General features: G+C 36.5%; 1 protein-coding gene across 4 annotated transcripts in view; it reads left to right on the forward strand.

Annotated features, from left to right (window-relative positions):
* The window catches only part of LOC115212290 (cAMP-dependent protein kinase type II regulatory subunit), a 164559-nt gene that overhangs the window by 76403 nt on the left and 62513 nt on the right, over positions 1–25643 (forward strand). The window contains exon 1 of one of the 4 annotated variants that reach the window (XM_036503027.1): positions 7169–7381. The exons of 2 other annotated variants lie outside the window; for them this stretch is intronic. In XM_036503027.1, coding sequence (XP_036358920.1) covers positions 7267–7381 — 115 coding nt within the window. In that variant the 5' untranslated portion in view covers positions 7169–7266. Of the gene's footprint in view, positions 1–7168; positions 7386–25643 lie in introns of those variants that run through there. One more of the 4 variants, XM_036503029.1, reaches the window with a different exon arrangement.

Consider the following 25643-nt stretch of genomic DNA (forward strand, 5'->3'; position numbering starts at 1 on the left):
TCTCTATCTCTTTGCTCTCTCCCTTTCTGTCTCCCGCTCTCTGTCTCTCAGCTCTATCTCCTTCTCTCTCTGTCTCTCAGCTCTGGCTCGTCTCCGTCTCTCTCAGCTCCAGCTCCCCCTCTCTCTCTCTCTCTCTCTCTCTCTCGGCTCCAGCTCTCTCTCTCTTGGTTCCAGCTCTCTCTCTCTCTCTCGGCTCCAGCTCTCTCTCTCTCTCTCGGCTCCAGCTCTCTCTCTCTCTCTCAGTTCCAGCTCTCTCTCTCTCTCTCTCGGCTCCAGCTCTCTCTCTCTCGGCTCCAGCTCTCTCTCTCTTGGCTCCAGCTCTCTCTCTCTCTCTCTCTCGGTTCCAGCTCTCTCTCTCTCTCCTCTCTCGGCTCTAGCTCTCTCTCTCTCTCTCTCTCTCTCTCGGCTCCAGCTCTCTCTCTCTCTCTCGGTTCCAGCTCTCTCTCTCTCTCTCGGTTCCAGCTCTCTCTCTCTCTCTCTCTCTCTCTCGGTTCAGCTCTCTCTCTCTCTCTCGGTTCCAGCTCTCTCTCTCTCTCTCTCTCGGTTCAGCTCTCTCTCTCTCTCTCAGTCCAGCTCTCTCTCTCTCTCTCGGTTCCAGCTCTCTCTCTCTCTCTCTCTCGGTTCCAGCTCTCTCTCTCTCTCTCTCGGCTCCAGCTCTCTCTCTCTCTCTCTCTCGGTTCCAGCTCTCTCTCTCTCTCTCGGCTCCAGCTCTCTCTCTCTCTCTCAGCTCCAGCTCTCTCTCTCTCTCTCAGCTCCAGCTCTCTCTCTCTCTCTCTTGGTTCCAGCTCTCTCTCTCTCTCTCTCTCGGTTCCAGCTCTCTCTCTTGGCTTCGGCTCCCCCCTCTCTCTCTCTCAGCTCAGTCTCCTCCTCTCTCTCTCTCTCTCGGCTCAGTCTCCTCCTCTCTCTCTCTGTCTCTCTGTCGGCTTCGGCTCCCCCTCTCTCTCTCTCTTGGCTCAGTCTCCTCCTCTCTCTCCTCTTTCCCTCTCTACTAATTAACTGCTAAAAGGTAACATTAGACAATATGTCACTCGTGTCTGTGTAATTCATTTCATTACAATTAAAATAACAGTTAATCAGGATATAAAACTGCTTAAAACACTGACAAAATTATTCTGGTCACTTATGTCTACAAAGAATGTCTCATTTACTCAGGATTCGTTTCAGTTTTGTCAACTCTGGATGTATAAATAATATTTCTCCATAAATGTAATCTGGAAATGAAGACAAAAGAAAATTTCTTTGAATGGAATCAATGCTTCTCTGCAATGATGAGACTTTGTCAACATTATTTCTTTCTTTTACTTTTCTTTTTTTTTTATTGATTGACATTATGGTAATCATATTGCTTGCTTTATTGAGGATTCTTTCTAACAGTAAGATTATGTAAAATAAGTATATATAACAGTAAGAAATATAAAGGCTTAAAGTAATCATATTTGGGGCCATTGAGATTACATTATTGCCACTGACTAAACCAATGGTTCTCATTCTATTTGACTTTGTAGTGCACCAGGTATGATGAAAAAAAGTGGTCACTAAGGATACTTTACCCGGAGAGATAAAAATGACTGATACACTTTGCATGAAAAGTTTAATAATAAGAATGTTTTAAAGTTAAAAATCTTGAAAATATATGGAAAATAATTGCTTGTCTTTTGGGATTTTTGTTTTTTTACTAAACATATTTGTGTGTAAGAAAATTATTCAAGATGCTCAACATTCCATCCATTCATTCATTGATTACAATTCCTAGAAGAGTCAAAGGAGTAGAGTTCTCAGGTACCTCTTCCATAGGGTCTTATCAAAAGCAATTACCATTACACTTTCCTGCTGGATCCCCAAGTGTGACCAGTTGAGACTATCATGCTCTTGGTCTACCCCTAGTTCTCCTGTCTTGCTGTTCTTTCCTGTGACATTCTAACCACATGTCCATAAACCTAAATTTTATATTTAAAAATCCACTGTACACCTGGATACTTTGTGCTGCTCCATTTTAAAACCACGAGAACAAACTATTTGACTGTGTCCCATGATCTTTACTTCTTGGTTTAGAGATATTATTTGTCAGTTTGACTTATGATTTGAATGACACATTTAGTGAGCTGGTGAACCATTCTGATTTCATAAAGTGAAACATGAGAAAAACGCTGGAGCTGATTATCTTCTGGTTAGCTTGTCTCTCTAAAGATCATGAATTCATCAAAATAATATGAAGAATAAATAAGTGAACCTATTGTTTTTATCTAGTCAGTCAAGAAGTCATTCACACAGTCTCTTGTAATTATTTAACTCTTACATTAGATTTTTCAAATCAAAGACTGACATAGTTTTCTTAGCTGTAATCTATTGCCAGCTCAGAGTTATTTTTTCATTACTTAATGTGTCATTGTGGAGGTGTGTGTCTTAGTGGTTTGGTTGTTGGATTCATAGTTGTTAAATCATGGGTCTAATACCCTGGTCAGGCAGCATGTTGCGTCCTTGAGTCAGGGACTTCAGTTCATGTTACACCAATCATCATCATCATTTAATGTCTGTTTTCAATATTGGCATGGGTTGGACAACTTGACAGAAACTGGCATGGTCAGGGGAAGTACTAGGTTCTGTTGTCTTTTGCCTTGGTTTCTACAGCTGGATGCCCTTCCTAATGCTAGCCACTTTACAGAGTATACTGGATGCTTTTTACAGGTCACCATCACCAGTACTTTTTATATGGCACCAGTCCCAGTGTTTTTTATGTGGCACCAGCACCCACACTAATGCTTTTTTGTATTCGTTTTAGGATCTTGAGTCTGTTGTGGTGGGCAGGTCATCTTGAATACAGCAATGTACTGCATATCTTGGTCCTGTCGTCTCCTTTGTAAGGCTCAGTACTTTGAGACTAGCCTTCAGTATTTCATCCCATGTCTTCCTGGGTCTTTCTCTTCCACAACTTCCCCCCCACTTAAAGTGATTGACACTTATTTGTGCAACCTTTCTCACCTCTCTCTATCTCATTACCAAATCAGTGCAGTCTCCTCTCTTGCACGCTGTATAATTCATTTTGCCTAATGACTTCATCAAGAAACAAAATAGTTAGTCAAGTATCATTTCTCCTCTTATTTCCTTCTACTTCTTTCTTTCTTACTCTTTGACAAAAGGTTTGCCTGAAATATTAGTCTACCTTTTCCTTCTTTCAACATATAATTCACTGTGCACAACTTTGTGGGTGTCTTTACATTTTCTCCATCACCTTTTGAATTTTTGTCTACCTGTTGTAACCTCTCAAATTTTTCAATTGTCCATCTCTTATTTCCCTCATTTGATTTGTGCAGTTTTACTTATATATATTGGGTTGTCTGGAAAGATTATACCGATTTTTAAAGGAAAGAAAAAGGTCAATAAATACTTGCCATTACATTTTAATCAGCCAAATATGAGCCATTTTGTTGCACAATGCGTCCCCATCTTTCCTTTAACTTGAAAATACCCTCTTCCCAGAACTGAGGTGGTTTCATGACAAAGAATTCATCAAGGTATCTTTTTACGTCATCCAAGGAATTGAAACTTTTACCATTAAGACTATTCTGCAGAGACCTGAATAAGTGGAAATCTGAAGGAGCAATATCTTGTGAATATGGAGGGTGGGGGTAACACATCCCAGCCGAGCTGCAGCAATTTTTGTCTGGTTCCCAAAGCATCAAGTGCCGAAAATGAACTTTATCTTCCATTTTAAAGGGTTACGGAATTAACACAAGTTATAGGAACATAAACCTTCTTCCACGAAAAGATGGCTTAAACTATGCTCTAAATGGAGGTGTAGTTAAATCCTATTTTATGGACTCAACCATGTTCTAAAATAAGTCGAAAGGTAAGCTACTATAAATCATCACGAACTTTCCGGATAACCCAATATATACACACACACATATTCATGTACAGAACAGTATGTACAGTTTCTGTCTATCTACTCACTCACTAGTAGTTAGAAAATATCACATCCCTTGGATAGATGGCTACCAAACTGTTGTGAATTCTGTTGAAGAAGATTTGAGCATTGCATTTTAAAATTCATAAAATCACTTGTAAAACACTTTGTCTGTTCTCTGCTTACACTAGTTGGCTGAATCTCTTTTCAGTACCTTTACTGTAGCTGGATGACATATGTGAGTGAGTGTGGTGTATTTGTGTTGAAGATGCCAAACAGATGCTTGATAATAAAGCAGTCCCTTTAACGTCTTAATGTCAGCTGCAATTCCTAGTTAATTATCTTGTTCTAATCACTTAAAAATGTAATCATGAGTAATTAGACGAGTGAAGTGTTTTAAAAATTTAGACATTTGCATATTATTATTATTACTACTATTACTATTATTATTATTATTATTATTATTCTCAGAAGGGAGTTTTACATTTGGAAGCTGATTAAGAATGATTGATCTTTCTTGGGCTAAATTACATAAAAGGTTGAAATGCTTTGAACAGGAAAAGCTTCATGGCATTAGCATAAGTCAACAGTCACCCTTTCAAAATTGCTTCATTTCCTTTTAAAAAAGATAAATATTGAGTATTGATGATATTTTAAAAAAATATGCAATGAAGGAATATTTCATTAAAGAATACAAAACTATTAGCAAATTAAATTTTCTTTTTTTATATAATATTAAAATTTCAGCTTGCTTCAAGATAGAGAACATTTATAGAAAATTTATATTAAAAAATTGAGACTTAAATATTGATTATTGTTATAATTATGGTTAAATTATTTTTTAATTATCTTGATTATTTTAACAAATTTTTTTTTAATTTTTCTTTAAGATTTAGTGTAAACAGAATTTTTAACAGCTTCAGAGCATTGATCATTATAATTTAGTATCAGTGTGAAGTTAATTGAAATTTTAGCATGCTAACTTAATGTATGACAGTATTTTACTTTAATTAGTTTGAGTTACCAGTTCAAATTTCACCAGAGTCAAACTTGTCTGTTATCCTCAGCAAATTGGTTGATTTGTTAGTTTTAGATAGATTGCCTCTTGGAATTTCTTTCAAAACTCTAAGACTTATGACAATAGCTAGAGGAGTGAATTAACAATAGCTATCACTGAACAATAAGATCATATGATGGAGACAGAGATGCAGGAATATATGTCAGTGCCTCACTTGTATATCTGTCTGTCCATTCAAAGATTATGATGGTAAAGGAAATTTTACATTGTAAGAATAATTCAAATCTCTCGTCAACCTTTGCATTCTGTCTTCCAGAGTGGATAAAAATAAAGTACCAATGCACAGCAGTAGATAATCTGAAGAATGTCAGACTGGTAACTTTATGGCATTTGTTCTAGGTCTTTGTGTGATCTGAGTTCAAATCTCACTAAGACCTACTTGAGTGATAGATCTAATCCATCATCCTGCTTAACACCACCTCCTGACACTTTAGGTGCCATTATTAAATTCAAGCCATGACTCCAGTTTGAGAACATCTTGCTCTCTCCCACTACATTTGGAGGTCCTATAAAGGGTCATAAGTACTCCCTTCTCTCCTAGCTAAAAGTTTTTAAAACATGTCTTTTCTCTAAACTAAAAATCTCTTTTACAAATATTAGCAAGATGCTCAGTCAAGTAATATGCTCTAAACTGACAATTGTTTCCAAGCACAGGCCTGGGATTTGGAGAAGAGGAATAGTTTCAATCCCAATACTTGACTGGTATTTTATTTTACCTACAAAGAAAAGATAAAGGTAAAATCGATCTGAGTAAGATTCAAACCCAGAATATAAAATCAAAACAAATATCACAAGACATACAGCAAATTTTTCTTTCAAAACAGATTGTTTGATTGTGTATATTTGCTGGACTTCAGCAAAACAAAAGCATAATAACGTAAGGTGTACTAGCCATCTAAATGTGGCTAGCCACTGGGGGTGGGGTGTTACTGATGCTTTTAGCCCCAGGCGATCAACGTCACCAGATGGACTTTAGACACAACATTCCAGTGCCCTTGTGTTATTTGCAAAGGGAGGGCATCCTCCCTCGAAAACCTAAGTGCTACATACGGACTATAGTTTCAAGGTAATTGCCTCTCGTCAACACATGGTAAACACCGGTTTTCGATGAAGGAGACCCTCTGCAAATAATAATAAAACTGTCTGAAAGCATTAATGCTTTCAGACAGTTTTTCTAAATCAGTGACAGTGGTTGCTGTGAAAAACGTTAAATATTATTTGCAAGGGGTCTCCTTCATCGAAAACCGGTGTTTACCATGCGTTGACGAGAGGCAATTACCTTGAAACTATAGTCCGTATGTAGCACTTAGGTTTTCGAGGGAGGATGCCCTCCCTTTGCAAATAACACAAGGGCACTGGAATGTTGTGTCTAAAGTCCATCTGGTGACGTTGATCGCCTGGGGCTAAAAGCATCAGTAACACCCCACCCCCAGTGGCTAGCCACATTCAGATGGCTAGTACACCTTACGTTGTCGAGTGGTACTGTTTATATCTCGTTCAGAGATTTATTAATCCTAAAAGCATAATAATCCAACAGGAAACCTCATAATTTATGAGTAATTTATAATTTACATAGTTTGTACAAGCATGGCTCTGCTGGTGCAGGTGTGACTGGCTGCATGGTAAGAAGTTTGCTTCCCAACTGCATGGTTTAAGGTTCAGTCACATGGCATGGCACCTTGGGCAAGTATCTTCGACTCTAGCCCTGAACTGAAAGAAGCCTTTTGTATGTATGTATTACAGTTTCTTTGCCTTGGCATTGCAAGATAGTTGTGAATGTCACTGTCATACAAGCAGTGTTCTTCATTTCTAATCTTCTATGCAAATATGTCTAACCATGGGAAAATATTACCTTTCTTGGAAACAGGTATTGGTTGATGATAATAAGGGCACCTGACCATAGAAAATTTGCCACAAGAAAGTTTGTCCAACCTATGCAAGTGGGTGTTAAAATGAAGATGAGGATAATGATGATAATAGTTATACTGTTTGTTTGGCAAAAAACAAAAATATCTTAATCTCTTACAGGCAGCCTCGAATAACTGATTTTAAATCCAATCTCAGTCAATGGGTTTTAAAATAGATAATTGAAGATTACGTATGAAAGCTGCTTGATATCCCTAAAATGATTAAATGACATATCGTAAATCATACAAGCAGCAGTCCTGCTAATCTCGTTCGTATTCTGATACAAGCTTTCAACAATTAGTAGTTTTGGACTACTACAATTTTTTTTATATATTATACTACCCATTTGTTGGAAAAAAAAACACGTTTTACAAAAATGTCGATTGATTCTTGTGAAATACCTTGTGAATTCCCTGAAAAGGCGATTCCAAATCCAGAAATACCATGTGACATTCCAATGCCACCAAAAGAGAGAAAGCCAAAGAAAAAAAGTAAGTTTGTAAATTAAAAAGAAAAATTACATTTATAAATAGAACAATTTCTATAGACATTTTTTCTTTTATAACTTGTTTTTCTGTTTCTATAGTAACCTGAACTTTTGATGCTTGTTTTCTTTTTCTCTTTTTTTTTTATAACTTAGACAAATGGTTAGTGTTTATGCAAAGGATTTTCTAACTGGATACTAAGGAGACTAGTAATATTCTGGTGCCAGAATTTTGGTAGCCATTTTCTTCCTTTCACTTTTGTCAAAAACACTTGAAGGGAAAGTAAGAATTTCACAATTTTCCATTTTACTTATCATTCTACCCTGAAAAACATGGGGTCATTGAATCTAGTCAAAAGAAACTAATAATTTAAATGTCCTTTGCATCTATCTCTTTAAACCCAGGTATCTGAATAATTTTCTTTAAAATAGATTTCATTAATTCTAAAATTAACCGTCTCTTCTCTCATTTTCCAAAATTTTTGAAATTAAAAATTAACTGATATGAATTAAAATCTCCACCCAGAATCATACATGTGTATATTATTTGTCATATGTGTATGATAAAATTCTTAGCTCCAAACTCTAGACCTTGAGTCACTACTGTTGCTCCTAAGCTAATAAAAATTATACATACACATGCATATATATATATATATTTAAAAGTTCGCAAAAATACTTGGTAGAGCCACAATATTTAAAAAATTTCTTTTTAATGTTATTAACTATTTAAAATATCTTTTTGAGAAACGATGCTATGAACCATTTGGAAAGAAATTTTCATACTGTGTAATATGAAAACTTCCTTCTAAAAGGTTTGTGGCATTCTGCCTTTCTCTGACTCCCTTGTTTGCACTTGTGTGCACACAAGTGCAAACAAGGGAGTCAGAGAAAGGCAGAATGCCACTTAAATCTGAACACTACTATAGAAATATTCTTTTAAAAAAACTTTTCTTCTAATTTTTCTAAATTTAATTATTTAATCGTTACAGTTGAAAAGGTCTCAAAATGACCGAAACCGGTACTGAAATGTTCACTATAAAATTATTTTAGCATTTTCTATTTTTGACTTGTTTTTTCATATATATCAACTCGTGTGTTCCTTTTCACCCTTATACATATATATATATATATGAACAGCACTTTACTTTTAAAGCACTGATGAAGCTATAGGGTGATACTCAAGCATTCAACTATAAGTGCATTGCCTCTAATAGCAGAAACAGCTATAAACTAATAAAGTTCTTAACATAATGGTTTATTCCTTTGTAAATCCAATTTCTTATTACCACTCTGTATTCAACAGACACTTCACTTGGAAGCATATATATTGAGTTCTAACACCAAGTTATTAGCATCACTATGCCTAAGCATATTAGATAGATAGATAGATAGATAGATAGATAGATAGATATTTTTATTTCATTTGGGCACCGTGACACTAAAAAGTATTTGGTAGAATTCAATGTATACATATGCTTTAGCATTAGGCACACACACACATACAAGTTTAATTTTTCATTATTTGAGAAAAAGATTTGGTGCTTATGTTTTCTAAGTGTGAATCAAACAGAAATTATCCCTCTTATTATTAAATGATGGGTGGAGAGTATTTCAACGTTTTTGTCTTTCATGTTATTTGCCATCTTTCACACATTGAAATATTTCTGGAGATCAGAATAGATTTATTGTAAAAGGCTAATTTCCACAACATAATTACCAAAGTTCACTCTACAAGGTCAGGCAACGAGTTCAATGGCTTTTGGCTTATTAATAAATACAAAACAGTCAGTTGATAATCTCAGTTAATTCTATTAAATAACAACAAATATTACTTAAAAGAAAGAATAACAAACAAAATGCATATATATATATATATACACACATACTGCTTATATTTTGTTCTGTAAGCATCTATGTGTGCATTCAGGTATGTTTGTATATTTGTGTGCATATATGCATGTATGTGTGTGTGTGTGTGTGTGTGTGTGTGTATATATATATATATATATATATATATATATATTAGAGAGAGAGAGAGAGAGAGCGCAAGGTAAAGGTTGTAAAGTTTGCAAGGACACTTTGAAGTTTTTCTGGTCATTGACTTTTTCAAATGTCGGACAGACAAACTGATGATGTGAACAAGTCAGCAAAACTGCAAAGTCAGTGGCAACTTTTTCTTTGCATAAATAAATATGATACTCAAATATATTGGGTGATCATTCGGTTAATGTTTAACTGTTTTTATATATAAGTATACATAAGGACAAACATTAACACACACACACACACACACACTGCCATTATCATCATCATCATCATTTAATATCCCTGTTCCATGCTGGCATTGTATTCCAGGGTCTGCTTTGGTACGGTGTCTCTGACTGAATGCCCTTTCTAATGGCAATTGCTTTGCAGCGTATACTGGGTGCTTTTGTTTTGTGCCACCAGCAATCTACAAATCCAAGGAGTGGGTTGCTACATTCCTATGTTAGATGAAGATTAAGGCATGAAAGGAGACAATGGTGTAAAAGCAGTTTCTTATTGTAGAGTATCTCCATGGCAATTCACTTTTAGGAGAGAGAGTGAGAATGAGTTAGTGGTAATCACCACAGAAATAGATAGTAATGATGAGGCATCCAGGTGGCACCTGACGGTGTGAGGTGAGTAGTATTGAGTTGATGCTGAATACTTCATCTTTTGAGGCAAATTCATACATTGTTTAGGGAGTAGAACTGGCCCCAAGCAAGGCTTTTCTTCAATTTAAAAATCTTCAGGAACAAACATCACTTAATTTTTATTTCTATTATATGTTGCATGCCATGGCTGGTCATAGCTGAAATAGGCAAAACATTTAATGAAAAATTCCTTGATGGAATAAAGGCATGTGTGTCCATGTCGGTGGTCACTTCCCTGAACATCTACTGCAAGAGGTGCCCATCGTTTCCATATCAGTGCAAAAGAGTGTAAGTCCCTAACAGGACTGAAAACATCCATGCTGTTTTGAGAGAACAGTTAAATGATGTCAACACTCGAAATAAAGATGCCCCCAGTATGTGTGCATGGATGGATATGTGTGAGTTGGTGGTATCTTTAAAGAACTAGTTAGTAATGATGAAGTATCCAGGTGGCACCTGAAGGTACAAGGTGAGTAGTAGTGGGTAAGTGTTGCAAAAGTGTATGGGGTGGAGAGATAGGGGAACTGGGCAAGAGGCGTAAAGATTAGGAAGGGTTGAGGGGAGGAAATGCATGAGATGAAGAAGTTAGAGGGATGCTAGCTGTAGGGTAGAAATGATGATACAGTTGAGAGAGGGAGCAGAAAGATGACATGTTTGGGTAGGCTGCAGGAGCAGGGTAGAGAAACAGCATAGTGTATGAAGAGAGATAATTTGGTGGTCCAAGGAGGGGTATAGAGATAATTTGGTGGTCCAAGGAGGGGTATAGAGATAATTTGGTGGTCCAAGGAGGGGTATAGAGATAATTTGGTGGTCCAAGGAGGGGTATAGAGATAATTTGGTGGTCCAAGGAGGGGTATAGAGATAATTTGGTGGTCCAAGGAGGGGTATAGAGATAATTTGGTGGTCCAAGGAGGGGTATAGAATGGCTACTGTAACATGTGGGTGCAGAGAACAATATAAATGGTTAAAGAATAAATAGTAAGTGAAATGGTTTATAGACACATACACACACACACACAGAAAGTAGCTGATTGACTACCATTATAGTGACAGAATGTGTTGCAATAGTTCATCTGGCTCTGTGTTCTGAGTTCAAATCCCACGAAGGTCAAATTTGCTTTTCATCCATTTGAAGTTGACAAAGTACCAAGCTTTGCTAGAGTAAACATCTCTAGTAAAAGGACCAAGAGAATATCTGTTAACAAATAAATGGGTACCTAAAACTATAACAAAAACTATGGCATATACCAATATCAACTCATATATATATATATATATTTAAGTAGGTGAATGAATTATCCTATGTTTATCGTCAGCATGGAAAATTCATTTAACCGAAACCTGGGTAGCAAATTCACATCAGAAACACGGTTGAAGCGACCTGTCAAGGGTAGAAACTCCGGGTTCATGTGCAGAAATTTGTGTGTTGTATATGAATAAATGAAAGAATGGAATCGAACGAAGTTGTTAACAAAATTCCTTTACTCTCAACATATGTTTCGAAGACAACATTTTTTCATTCTAAAGGAATAAAGGGTGCATTATGCAATCTTCTCATCAGGAAAGAAAGGGAGCCTCTCTCGACAACAAGACAAACAAAAATTTCGATGACTGCCTACATGGTAAGCAAAGCGATAATGAGTGTTTCTTTTAAAAGAACCGTTAGAAGAATTGACGTCAAAGATAGATAGTAGGAAGAGAAGGGTCAAAGGAATAATAGGTAGGGAACAAGTGGAGAGGGAAGGGAACGTTGATTGAAAGAATGTTCGAAGGCTTAGGAAAGAATTTCTCTATAGAAGTGGGGTGGACGTAAAGCTAATTGTTCAAATCGTTATCATTTATATGAGTAGAAAGTGTGTTTCTGCCAGTGTTTACATTTGTATGATTTTTCTATGAGTGTGTTTACTAGGGGTACCTTAGAGAAAAGAATATGGAAGAGTTCAGAATTACAAATGTTACAAAATCTCCTGCCCTTATCAAAAGGAAAGGATACAGACAGTATGAACCAATCTAACTTGAAATTTACATTGTTGTCTTTAAGACGCCAAACTAATTTACTTAGCCCTGTACTATGTCGTTTTTTACTATCCCTGAATGTTGAATAATGGTTTGAAATTCTCTTGGATAACTGGGAAGTGGACGCTCCTATATAGAAGAAGACATCGGTACCGGAAGAAATTCTACACTGGTAAATAGAATTCTTAATCTTAGAATTACTAGACAAAAATTTAATTCTGTTGGGGTTGTCCTCCGAGATCGAAACAAAGTTTTTGTTGTTATGATTGTTGTTACTATTATTATTAGCGCTAACAACTACACTATTTCTATTATTATTAGTATTATTAATGGTACTACAACCAGTAATACCACCGACAATAATACCGTTATCGTTGTTACTATCAACACTACCATTGTTATTAACACGACTAATACTATTATTAATATTATCATTGTTAACACTTTCGCTGCTACCAATTCTGTTACTATTAATACTATTCCTATTATTATGATTGTATGATGGGTTGGAATTAGCAAGATTAGTGTTGGAACTCCCGGGTGAAGAATCTTTGTTTAGCAGCTTGGTATTGTGGGAAGATATAATTTGTGAAAGATTCCTAGTGTTAGAGAAAGCAATTCTGACCTTGCGGGAATTGATAATAGAATGATATCTAGAATTTCTGGGAAAGTTCCTAGCAACGGCTTCACGGAACTGTAAGGAAAGGTTCGATTTAATTTGTTTTCCGAAAGGTATTACGAACCAGATACAGTTTTTTGTGGTCTTTGAATTGTTCTTAGTGTTATTTGTGATAGTAAGGGGAAAATTTCTGGGTTGGAAATTTGGGGTTGCATGGCGACCAATTCCCGGACATCTGTGGAGGTCTTTATCGTGACGATTGTCTGATTTACCTCCAAAACAAATAGCAGTAAAACTAAATTTTCAATCAAAACTTTTAACAATTTTCAAGTCAGAGAAATCACCATTGTTTGCAAACAGGAGTTAAGTCCCCTTCTAGCAACGAGTAAGTTTTTGTTAAGACTTTTGTTTCTTTTCCATCGAGGAAAAAAGTATTTTGTTGATATACAGACAACAAACACACACACACACACACACATGATCATGTATGTGTACAAAAAACATTTATGCAATAGACGTACCTATGTACGTATGTGTGTGTGTTGCGCATATATATATATATATATATATATATAAACCAATTTCAATGGATTTCGTCCAAATTTGATGTCGATGTTACTTAATTTGGTTTGAAATAAAGAACTTGATTAGCCTAATAATCCTAACTTAATCCTGGGCAAAGCCGGGTTATACTGCTAGTATTTGATTATATGTATGTATATGTGTATATATGTATATATATATGTATATATATATATATGTCTGTATATATTTGTGTACATATATGTATATATACATATGTGTATATATATGCATGTGTATGTATATATATGTATATGTGTATATATGTGTATGCATATATATGTGTGTATAGATATATGTATATATACATGTATGTATATATGTATTTGTGTGTATGTATATATATATGTATATGTGTGTGTGTGTATATATATATATATCTATGCATATACGTACATGTATGTGCATGTATGTATATATATTTGTATGTATATATATATTTTCTTTGTTTTAGTCCTTTGTCTGTGGCCATGCTGGGGCACTTAGTCGCCCAAACAGACCCCAGTACTTATACTTTGTAAGCTTAGTACTTATTCTATCAGTCACTTTTGCTGAACTGCTAATTTACTGGGAGGTAAACACACCAGCATTCATTGTCAAGCAACTTGACAGACATGGGCTTCTTTCATATATATATATATGTGTGTGTATATATAAATACATACATATATATATATGTGCATATATATATATATGTTGTGTGTATATATAAATATATATATATACACACATATATGTGTGCATATATAAATATATACATATGTGTGCATATATAAATATATATATATGTGTGCATGTATAAATATATATATATGTGTGTGTATATATATATATACATGTATATATGTGTGCATATATAAATATATACAGTTATATGTGTGCATATATAAATATATACGGTTATATGTGTGCATATATAAATATATACGGTTATATGTGTGCATATATAAATATATACATATGTGTGCATATATAAATATATACATATGTGTGCATATATAAATATATACATATGTGTGCATATATAAATATATACATATGTGTGCATATATAAATATATACATATATATGTGTGCATATATAAATATATACATATGTGTGCATATATAAATATATACATATATATATGTGTGCATATATAAATATATACATATATATGTGTGCATATATAAATATATACATATATATGTGTGTATATATAAATATATGCATATATATATATATATATATTACGGAGATGTACTTGCATAGCAAGTGATCTGATCTGAGATCGTGTGCTGGAATGAAAACAATTGCAGCGTGGAAGGTGTTTATAAGCTATTTAAGAAACACACAAAAACTGTTAAATTCACTTCAGCATTTTAATTTAATTTAATTTGTCAAAATATTTTCGTCACTTTGAGACCACAACCTGTTCACTGACAAAATTCTGTACTGCAGAATATACACACATATACATATATGTATATATGTGTATATATAAATACATACATATACATGTGTGTTTATGGGGAGAGTTCATGAAAAAAACAAAAGACAAAGGCAGGTGGTGTACAAAACAAACAGATGTATTAGTATAACGCTCAGGAATAGAAAAAGTCTCCTACGTTTCGAGCCTATGCTCTTCTACAGAGAGGGACACAGAAAAAAACAAGGAGAGAAAAAAAATGGGTTGTCTGGAAAGTTCGTAGCTTACCTTTCAACTTATTTTAGAACATGGTTGAGCCCATAAAATAGGATTTAACTACACCTCCATTTAGAGCACAGTTTAAAGCTATCTTTTCATTGAAGAAGGTTTATGTTCCTATATCCTGTGTTAATTCTGTAACCCTTTAAAATGGAAAGTTCATTTTTGGCACTTGATGCTTTTCTTTTTTCGTAAAGGGAAAAATGCCTCACAAGCAACCAAAGAAATATGCACAGTTTACGGTGATGTTTCTTTATCCAAAAGAACTGTATGGAAGTGGTTTGCAAGGTTCCGAGCTGGAGATTGTAGCCTTATTGATAAAGAGCAATGAGGCAGACAATCCACTACAGATGATGACCAAATCAAGTTATTAATTGAGAATAACCCACATTGCACAACCTGAGAATTGGCAGAAAACCTCAACCTGTCAAAATCCGTCATTCATGAGCACCTGGTAAAGCTTGGGTATACAAATCGCTACGATGTTTGGGTACCACATGAGTTGAGTGAGAAGAACCTTTTGGATCGCATTTCCATCTGTGATTCGCTTTATAAAGAAAATGAAAATGCAACTTTTTTAAAGCAAATTGTGACAGGTGATGAGAAATGGATTATCTACCGAAATGTTCAGAGAAAGCGATCCTGGAGTAAGCGACATGAGCCACCCTTAGCCACCCCAAAAGCAGATCTTCACCCTAAAAAAGTCTTGCTTTGTGTCTGGTGGGATTGGAAAGGAATTCTATACTATGAGCTTCTCCCAAGTAACCAGACAATTCTGAGAAATACATCACACAACTGGATGAGTTAAAAGCAGCAATTCAAGAGAAACATCCAGAATTGGCCAACAGGAAGGGTATTGTTTTCCAACATGATAATGCAAGACTGCACATTTTTTTGGGAACCAGACAAAAATTGCTTCAGCTTGGCTGGGATGTGTTACCCCACCCTCCATATTCACCAGATATTGCTCCTTCATATTTCCATTTATTCAGGTCTCTGCAGAATAGTCTTAATAGTAAAAATTTCAATTCCTTGGATGACATAAAAAGATACCTTCATATTCACAAATGCAAATATGAACTGCAAAAGCAGAAATTTAATACTGCATCAAATGCCCAAATTGTGAAGAACTTTATGTTGGCCAGACAGGCAATGTACTATGAGAACGCTTACATGTGCACTGACAACAAATTAAAAATACAGAAATCTGCCAAATATCACTGAGTAACCATCTAGTAACATGTGACCAGGAAATATATTTCCATTTCATAAACTCTACAATCTGAATGAAATCAAGAGAAAGCTGAGAGAATAGCACTTAATAAACAATGATATAAGATAATCTTATTTAAGTTTTAAATGTCTCATCCCCATATCTAAAAATTAAAAATCTCTGAAAAGTACTGCTGTCATCATTTCTAAAAATAAACACTGAAAAATGGTATGGCATCATTTCTAAAAATAGCCAGGTAACTACTACTTCTATCCACAGGAATGTATATAAAGGACAAAATTTAAACAGTTGATCACGTTTGAAACCAATGAACACAACTGTCACCACAACCATATGAACCTGAAGACTGCATAAATGGAAGAAAGTATACTAGTTCAATAAGAATAGACAATCAATACTTCATTTCTTTTTACTATATTATTTCATGGAGGCATAATGGCCCAGTGGTTAGGGCAGCAGACTTGCTGTCAGAGGATCGCAGTTTTGATTCCCAGAACAGGCGTTGTGTGTGTTTATTGAGTGAAAACACCTAAAGCTCCACGAGGCTCCAGCAGGGGGTGGTGGCGACCCCTGTTGTACTCTGTCGCCCCGACTTTCTCTCACTGTTTCTTCTTGTTTCTTGGGTAATGCCGTGATGAACTGGTGTCTCATCCAGCTGGGGTGGGGGACACATACACCACAGAAACCAGGAAACCAGGCCCATGAGCCTGGCTAGGCTTGAAAATTGTATATGTATATATATATATATATATATATATATATATATATATATATATGAGAGAGAGAGAGAGATCTAAAGGATTAAAATTAATACACACTCACTCACCAATAGAAAGTTAGTTAAAGGACTGTCTATCAGTTTCAATGACTGACATTGCCATTCTTCAACTAACTGAACCATGTAGTGCATACGTACCTGAGTATTTCAGACCACTGTTCATTTAATGCACCATTACTACCTACATTATCCTTCTGATTCTGATTATTCCCACATATACCCACAGGCATAATTCATGGGATAACGTGTGAGGCAAGGCTGGCTCTTTGAATTGTATAAACAGCTCATCTGATGGGCATCCATGCAGTTTCTGTCTCCCCAATTTCACTGACAAAACTCAGATCAACCCAGTACTGTATTAGCAAGCAATTACTAAAGATGCTACCACTTGAGATCTAAGCTTAAAGACCTCATAATTATGAAGCAACCTTCTTAATCATTTGCCTCTGTGTGTGAGTGGTGTCTGCCATAATTTTAATATTCCTTTTTCTGTGTTTACATGAGTTTGACAGAAAAAATCCAATTAAAATAATATGAGTGAAATTCAATTTTGAAATATGCAAGGACATTGGAAAATCTGTATGTGTGTGTGTGTGTGTGTGTGTGAAGGGAAATGCCAAAAATCAATCCAGTCAAGTGGAGGCAGGAATAAAATATTTTGTTTTAAATGATTAAAAAATAATATAGAGAATCAAATAATGAATAAACATATAACTTATATTCTGATCAATAAAAATTCATACTTAAAAGTCAAAAGGATAAAAACAAACATTTATAAAATTATAAAGATCAAATGCAACCGTTGGAAGGAAATGATTCTGGCTTACAAAAAATACAAAATGAGTATCCAACAAATTTGAAGTTCTGTCAAGCAAATAAAATGATGAAAAGTGGCAACGTCAATGCTAGAGTTAATAGTTGAGTCAGTGACAAAGGCTTCAAAACCAGAAACTTCAAAGAATGCCTCCAACAATTCAATAGTTCAGATTACAAATTAGGGAGATTTATCATGAAAACACAATGAAATATTTTTCACTTGTGTGCAATGGACATTTCATAGAATAGGAATAGGAGATTCCATATGCATACATACATAAATACATACATATATATAAATAAATGTAAATGTATGTTTGCATATATATATAATTCACTGTCACTAAAAAGTGTCCAAGGGTGCAGGGAGCACCAGCATTGCTAGAAATAAGTACATGTTCCATTTAACTGTTAAACAGAACATATACTTTCTGTGACTAAGGAGTCTCTGACTCTTATCTCTAGCAATGTCGATGCTCCCTGCACCCATAGTCACTTTTTAGTGATGGTGATTTTTGTTCCGTTTTTGGTTTTAAATTGCATCAAGCTACCTTAATTATTATATACATATATATATGTCCGTTGCCAGCCTCGCCTGGCCCCCGTGCCGGTGACACGTAAAAGCACCATCCGTTTCGTGGCCGTTTGCCAGCTTTGTCTGGCCCCCATGTTGGTCGCACGTAAAAGCACCATCCATTCATGGCCGTTTGCCAGCTCTGTCTGGAACCTGTGCGGGTGGCACATAAAAAGCACCCACTACACTCACGGAGTGGTTGGCGTTAGGAAGGGCATCCAGCCGTAGAAACACTGCCAGATCTGACTGGGCCTGATGAAGCCTTCCAGCTTCACAGACCCCAGTTGAACCGTCCAACCCATGCTAGCATGGAGAACGGACGCTAAATGATGATGATGATGATGATACACGCACACACACACCCATATATATATATGTGTGTGTGTGTGTGTGTGTGTATAAAGACATAGACATGCATAGTTACAAATTCTCAAAGATTTACCCAAAAAATGAAACTGATGGTTTATCAAACTGTAGTCATTATTAAATATTTACAAAACGTGGACACTTTCTACACACACATACACAATAAGCTTTGATTTAAGATCATTTTATATTCAACTGTCATCTGTAATACGGTCAGCAAGTCAGCACCTTTGTTAGTTTGGGCCCTGTATGTGGGTTCATTATTTTTCATTATTAAGTTCTATATATGTATATTTTATATGTGTACATGCATGGGTATGAGTGCAAGTATTTGATATATATGAAAGAGATGGAGAGGTTATGAGAGGTAATGGTGTCAATAAAATCCAAAGGTGTCAGGTAACGCTGAGTAAGTGCTAAGCTCCAGGTTCGGTGATTATGGGAATGAGGAGTCCAACGTAGGTCAGGCACCACCATGTGTATCTAAAAAATTTTTTAGAATGAGATAATAATCCAAGGCTGTGAAAGATTTTAGAACATTTGTAAATAGGTCTTACAGCTGTTTCCAGGATATTTTATATATCCCTTCATCAGGATATATAAGTCACTTTAAATAAAACCTTTGATTCAATAACACCGTGTATTTAGAATGACCAATTTTAAATACTATTGGAACTTACAAGGTATTGGAATCTCATATATATATATATATATATATATACCATTCTGCCTAAATAATGGATCTACAGATGCAATATCTCTGCATATCTCACGTCTATTTTCATTCCTCCATTCACTTTCTATTTCATATCTTATCTAAATTAAATATTGCTTAACCATTTTCTCACACCGTCTCCAATGAAGGGATATAATAAATATCCTGGAAACAGCTGTAAGACCTATTTATAGATGTTCTAAAATCTTTCACAGCCTTGGATTTTTATCTTGTCCTAAAACTTTTACACACACACACACACATATATATATATATATATATTATATATATATATATATGTGTGTGTGTGTGTACACATATATAGATAGATGGATGGATGGAATGAAGAAGCCTGTTATGTGTGTATATTTGTATATATATATATATATATATATATATTGAAGTTTATCTTTTAGCTTTAATTTGTTTCACTCATTAGACTGCAGCCATGCCTGAGCACTGCCTTGAAGGGTTTAGTCAAATAAAGTCAACCCCAGAACTATTTTTTAAAGCCTGGTACTTATTCTATCAGTCTCTTTTTGTTGAACTTCTATGTTATGAGGATGTAAACAAACCAACACAAGTTGTCAAGCAGTGGTGGGGGACAGAGACAAAAACAGATAGGTATATTCACACATGCACACACGCACACGCACGCACACACGCACACACACACACATTGTGGGCTCTCCTGTCGTTAATGACAGATGAGTTCTACAATGCCTTTCCAAACTACCAAAACAGATGATTTATTTATAGTGATTAAATGTTTGTGCTGTGCATTAACTTGCTCCCTTCATCACGTGTGTGCGTGTGTGTGTGTGCGTGTGTGTGTGTGTGTGTGTGTGTGTACACATATATAGATAGATGGATGGATGGAATGAAGAAGCCTGTTATGTGTGTATATTTGTATATATATATATATATATATATTGAAGTTTATCTTTTAGCTTTAATTTGTTTCACTCATTAGACTGCAGCCATGCCTGAGCACTGCCTTGAAGGGTTTAGTCAAATAAAGTCAACCCCAGAACTATTTTTTAAAGCCTGGTACTTATTCTATCAGTCTCTTTTTGTTGAACTTCTATGTTATGAGGATGTAAACAAACCAACACAAGTTGTCAAGCAGTGGTGGGGGACAGAGACAAAAACAGATAGGTATATTCACACATGCACACACGCACACGCACGCACACACGCACACACACACACATTGTGGGCTCTCCTGTCGTTAATGACAGATGAGTTCTACAATGCCTTTCCAAACTACCAAAACAGATGATTTATTTATAGTGATTAAATGTTTGTGCTGTGCATTAACTTGCTCCCTTCATCACGTGTGTGCGTGTGTGTGTGTGCGTGTGTGTGTGTGCGTGTGTGTGTGTGATATACACAAATGCATGCATACAAACATGGATATAATGTACTTGAAATAAAACAGAAAATTGATGAAAGTGTACATATCAAAATACAAATATCTATTCACCCTGGACCTAACAATATTTCTGTAAAAACAGAAATGAAACAATTTAAATATCACACAGCCATTCACATCATCAGCAAGAAAATTGCCAAAGATTATTTGCAGAAAGTAGATCCATTCATATACCTGTGTCTGACGTAAAGTGATACATGAGTAAACTAATGTGAAATGATGCAATTTTCAGAAAATGTCTCTGTGGGGGTAAGAATTCTTTAGGCAAAAGCACTGAAGTTTCAGTTGTAAAATTTAACTCACAGAATAGGATCTATATTGGTAAATATTCATCAAGTATATCTATTATGTATTTCAGTGCAACAAGGTCTACAGAGGATGCTTGTTTACATTAGATGGATGGAAAGAGAGAGAGAGAGAGATGTATATATGTTATATAAATGAGATGAACAGAAAACAAAACAAGATGTGCATATCAAAATAAAATACTTATAATTGTAACTATCAACATACATACATCATCATTATCATCATCGTTTAACATGCATTTTCCATGCTGGCATGGGTTGGACAGTTTGACTGGGGACTGGTAAGCTAGGAGCCCACATCAGGCTCTAAATTGATCTGGCAGTGTTTCTACAGCTGATATGCTCTTCCTAACGCCAACCACTCCAAGAGTGTAGTGGGTGCTTTTTACGTGCCTCCGGCATGGGAGCCAGTCAGATGGCACTGGCATCAGCCACATTCGGATGGTGCTTTCATGTGCATCCGGCACAGGAGCCAGTTGGGGTGAGGGGACTGGCATCAACCATGTTCGGATGGTACATTTTATGTGCCATTGGCACAGGGAGCCAGTCAGGCAGCACTGGCAACAACCCACACATGAATGGTTCTTATTGCATGCCACTAGCATGGAAGCCAGTCAGGCGTCACTGGCATCAGCCACAACTACAATTTCTGTGTGATTTGATTTGATTTTGATTTACTTGACTCAGTAGGTCTCCTCAAGTACGACATGTCACCCGATGCTCCAAAGGTACTTTTTTAAGTGGGCTGGTTATGCAACAATGGTGTAGGCTATGGCTGTGATCTCACTTTACTTTCCAGGTCTTCTCAGTCACAGCATATCTCTAGAGGTTTCAGTCTATCGTCACTGCCTCTCTGAGGCCCAACGTTTGGAGATACCACCTCATCCCATGTCTTCCTGGGTCTCCCTCTTCCACGGGTTCCTTTCACTGTTAGGGAGTGATACTTCACACAGCTCTCTCCATCCATTTGTAGCACATGACCATACCAGCACTGCCGTCTCTCTTGCACACCAAATCTGATGCTTCTTATGTCCAACTCTTCTCTCAGAGCTCTTACACTCTGTCATATGTGCACACTGACATTACACATCCAGCAGATCATACTAGCTTCATTTCTTTTGAGCCTACGCATGTCTTCAGCAGTCATGGCCCAAGTTTCACTGCTGAGAAGCATGGCAGTTCACACACATGCATCGTACATTCTACCTTTCCCTCTGAGTGAGAGGCCTTTTGTCACCAGTAGAGGTAGGAGCTTTCTGAACTTTACCCAGGCTATTTTTATTCTAGTGGCAACATTCTCTGAGCATCCACCACCACAACAGCTATCAACTACTTCTAGTTTCTTCCCTAGCATGTGATGGAATCAGTTTTCTGAGCATCTGCAGTGTTTTTTGACCCTGTACATCTGCCGCACACGAAAGCTATCTTCCTGGTTAACCTTCCTTTGATGTTGCTGCACCTTTTATGTGTCCATAGCTTACACTGGGTACATCTTTTGGAGTTTCTACAGATGGATGCTCTTCCTAACGCCAACCACTCCAGGAGTGTTGTGGTGAATTTTACATGCCACCGGCATGGGAGCCAGTCAGGTGGCACTGGCATCGGCCACATTCACATGGAGCTTTTCACATGCATCTGGTACAGGAGCCATTCAGGACGAGGGGGCTGGCATCAACAATGTTCAGATGGTGCTTTTTACATACCATCAGCACAGGGAGCCAGTCAGGCAGCACTGGCAATGACCCAGATCAATCAGGGTCATCTATCTGAAGGGGTTTGTGATGTGTTTGCCTTTCTCCTTACTGGGACCTTAGTTTTTGCAAGATTGACTCTAAGGCCTTTCGATTCTAAGTCTTGCTTCCACACCTGAATTTTCTTCTCTAGTTCTGGTAGTGATTCTGCTATGAGAGCAAGGTCATCAGCATAGAGAAGATCCCAGGGAGCAATCTGTTTTGTATTCCTCTGTTATTGCCAGGAGGACTGCGATGAATAAGAGGGGGCTGACACCTACTTCTACCCGGAATTCTTCACTAATTGCCAAACCTAACCTTACTAATGGCATCCCTGCACAGGGCCTGTACAGCTCTTATTAAGCACTCATCAATCCCCAGTTTCTGCATCGCCCACCAGATAAGGGATCGGGGGACCCTGTCAAAGGCTTTCTCCAAGTTCACAAAAGCCAAGTGTAGGGGTTTATCTCTGGCTAGGTATTTCTCCTGCAGTTGCCATAGCAGGAATATAGCATCAGTGTGCTTCTACCTGGCACAAAACCGAACTGCATCTCATCTAAGCAGATTCTCTCCCTAATTAGTTGGGCTATGACCCTGACCGTGACCTTCATCACCTGATCCAGCTGTTTGATATCCTTGTAGTTACTTCTAGCTAAAGCATCATCTTTACCTTTGTAACAGTTAACCATAGTGCTGCTATGCTAGTCATTAAGTATGACTCCTCCGTGAACTGCTTGGCTTACAATACGGGTGACTAGGCCATAACCCACACCACCAGATATTTTAAGCAACTCAGCAGTGATTCCTGATGGGCTGGGGACTTTTCCTGACTTCATATCTTTAATTGCTTTATCTACCAGGGTGCTGTCTATTTGGATAGCTGGTTCCTCTACTGGGTCAACACTTGGCAGGCTCTCCTCTTTCCATTCATTCTCCACATTCAGCAGCCTTTCATAATGGTTTCTCCAAGCCTCTTTCTTTGCAGAATCATTAAAAGCAAGTACACCATCATCCATGCAGACACATTTTTCTCCTGTAACATCACAATTCTCTCACACACAAAATACTTCAGTTCTTTGGTTCGCACATTTCAGGAACCAATTCCATGGCCCCTGTGTACACCACTGAAGACAGCAGATTGCCATCTGACATGCCCATTAAAATCTCTAGCCACAAATATGAGATCATTGCCACTCATCTTTGAGGTAGCCTGTAGAAAGGTATCATAAAAGTGGTCCTTCTGATCGTTTGGTAGTCATGCTTATGGGGCATAGGCAGAGATAATTGTAGCTATACTATTCTGCAAGACTAGCCTGAGCTTAAGCACTCTATCACATACCCTGACAACCTTTTTGACCTTATCCACTCATTTCTCTGCAAGGAGTATGCCTACACCCCCTACTCCATCCCTATTACCATGCCAGATTTTATACCTATGTACCTTGCCTGTGAGGACCCTGACTGAAGCTCCTCTCCACCTTACCTCTTGTATGCAGCATATGTATATGTGTGTATATATATATTTCTATATAATGTACTATATAATGTCAGTCATCATTATCAACATATGAACATCAGACAAAATGCCTAGTAGTATTTCTTCCAGCTCCTTACATTCTGAGTTCAAATATCACAAGAGTCAACTTAGATTTTCATTCTTTCAAGGTCAATAAAATACATGTTGAATACTTAGGTTAATGTAATTGACTAGACTCTCCACCAAAGTTTCAGGTGTTTCACCTAAAGTAGAGAGGAATAGTATCATAATCATTGTTTTGATGCCTACTTTTCTATGCTTGCATGAGTGAAAAAAATTTGTTCATGCATTTTGCATTTGATGCAAAATGTATCAAGAAAATCAAATGCATTGATTTTCTAAAGCTAGATGCTCCTTCTATCACGAAAATTTACCCTAGTTCTTTGAGCATTAACTGCACAAAGGCTGAACATTTCTCCACAAAAGATTGTAAATGACTGTCGTCACTCATTTACAACTATCATATGATGTCAAGACAAAGCAGCATGAGCAGAAAAACACACACACACACACACACGAATATGTGGTCAGTGCATGGCTATAGCAAAAATACTTACACAAAGCATTATGCTGTATAACTGAAATTAGTATCAACTAATTTCACTCTCAAAGCATTAGTCAGTCTGCCACTATAACAGAAGACACTTGCACAAGGTGCTGGGTATTGGGATGGAACCTGGAACCATATGGTTACTAGGTGTATATGTTACCATACAACCATTCCTGTGCCTTATTTATAGACAGACAGACAGACAGACATATAATGATGAAGGTTATTAAGTTTTATAAGTTCATATGCTACAGGAATATTTGGGATATTGTCCATCAGCTGTGACAGATTTTTTCTTGATGATTTCTTTTTCTCTTTTTTATTTCTCTTTCAAGGCCAACATTCATCTTGACAGTCTTGAAATGTCAGATTCCTCCTCTTATCCACAGAATATAAACTTAACCAAACTCATAAATGTCACTGCATAATTTTTGTCGATGCAGATCACCAACAGTCATTGGTCAAAAGTCTGAATACAAAGTTGAAATTCAATATTTTTCTGAATATGTTTTGATATAAAGATAAGCACTAACTATTTGCTAGGTATTTATAATGAAGTTAATTAATATAATCTTTTATGGTATATGAATGATGAAATATTTAGTAATTTCATCTAATGTTTGGCATTTGAGATACTGTAATGG

This window comes from Octopus sinensis, linkage group LG5 (genome assembly GCF_006345805.1).
Source record: "Octopus sinensis linkage group LG5, ASM634580v1, whole genome shotgun sequence".
Taxonomy (NCBI): Eukaryota; Metazoa; Mollusca; class Cephalopoda; order Octopoda; family Octopodidae; genus Octopus; species Octopus sinensis.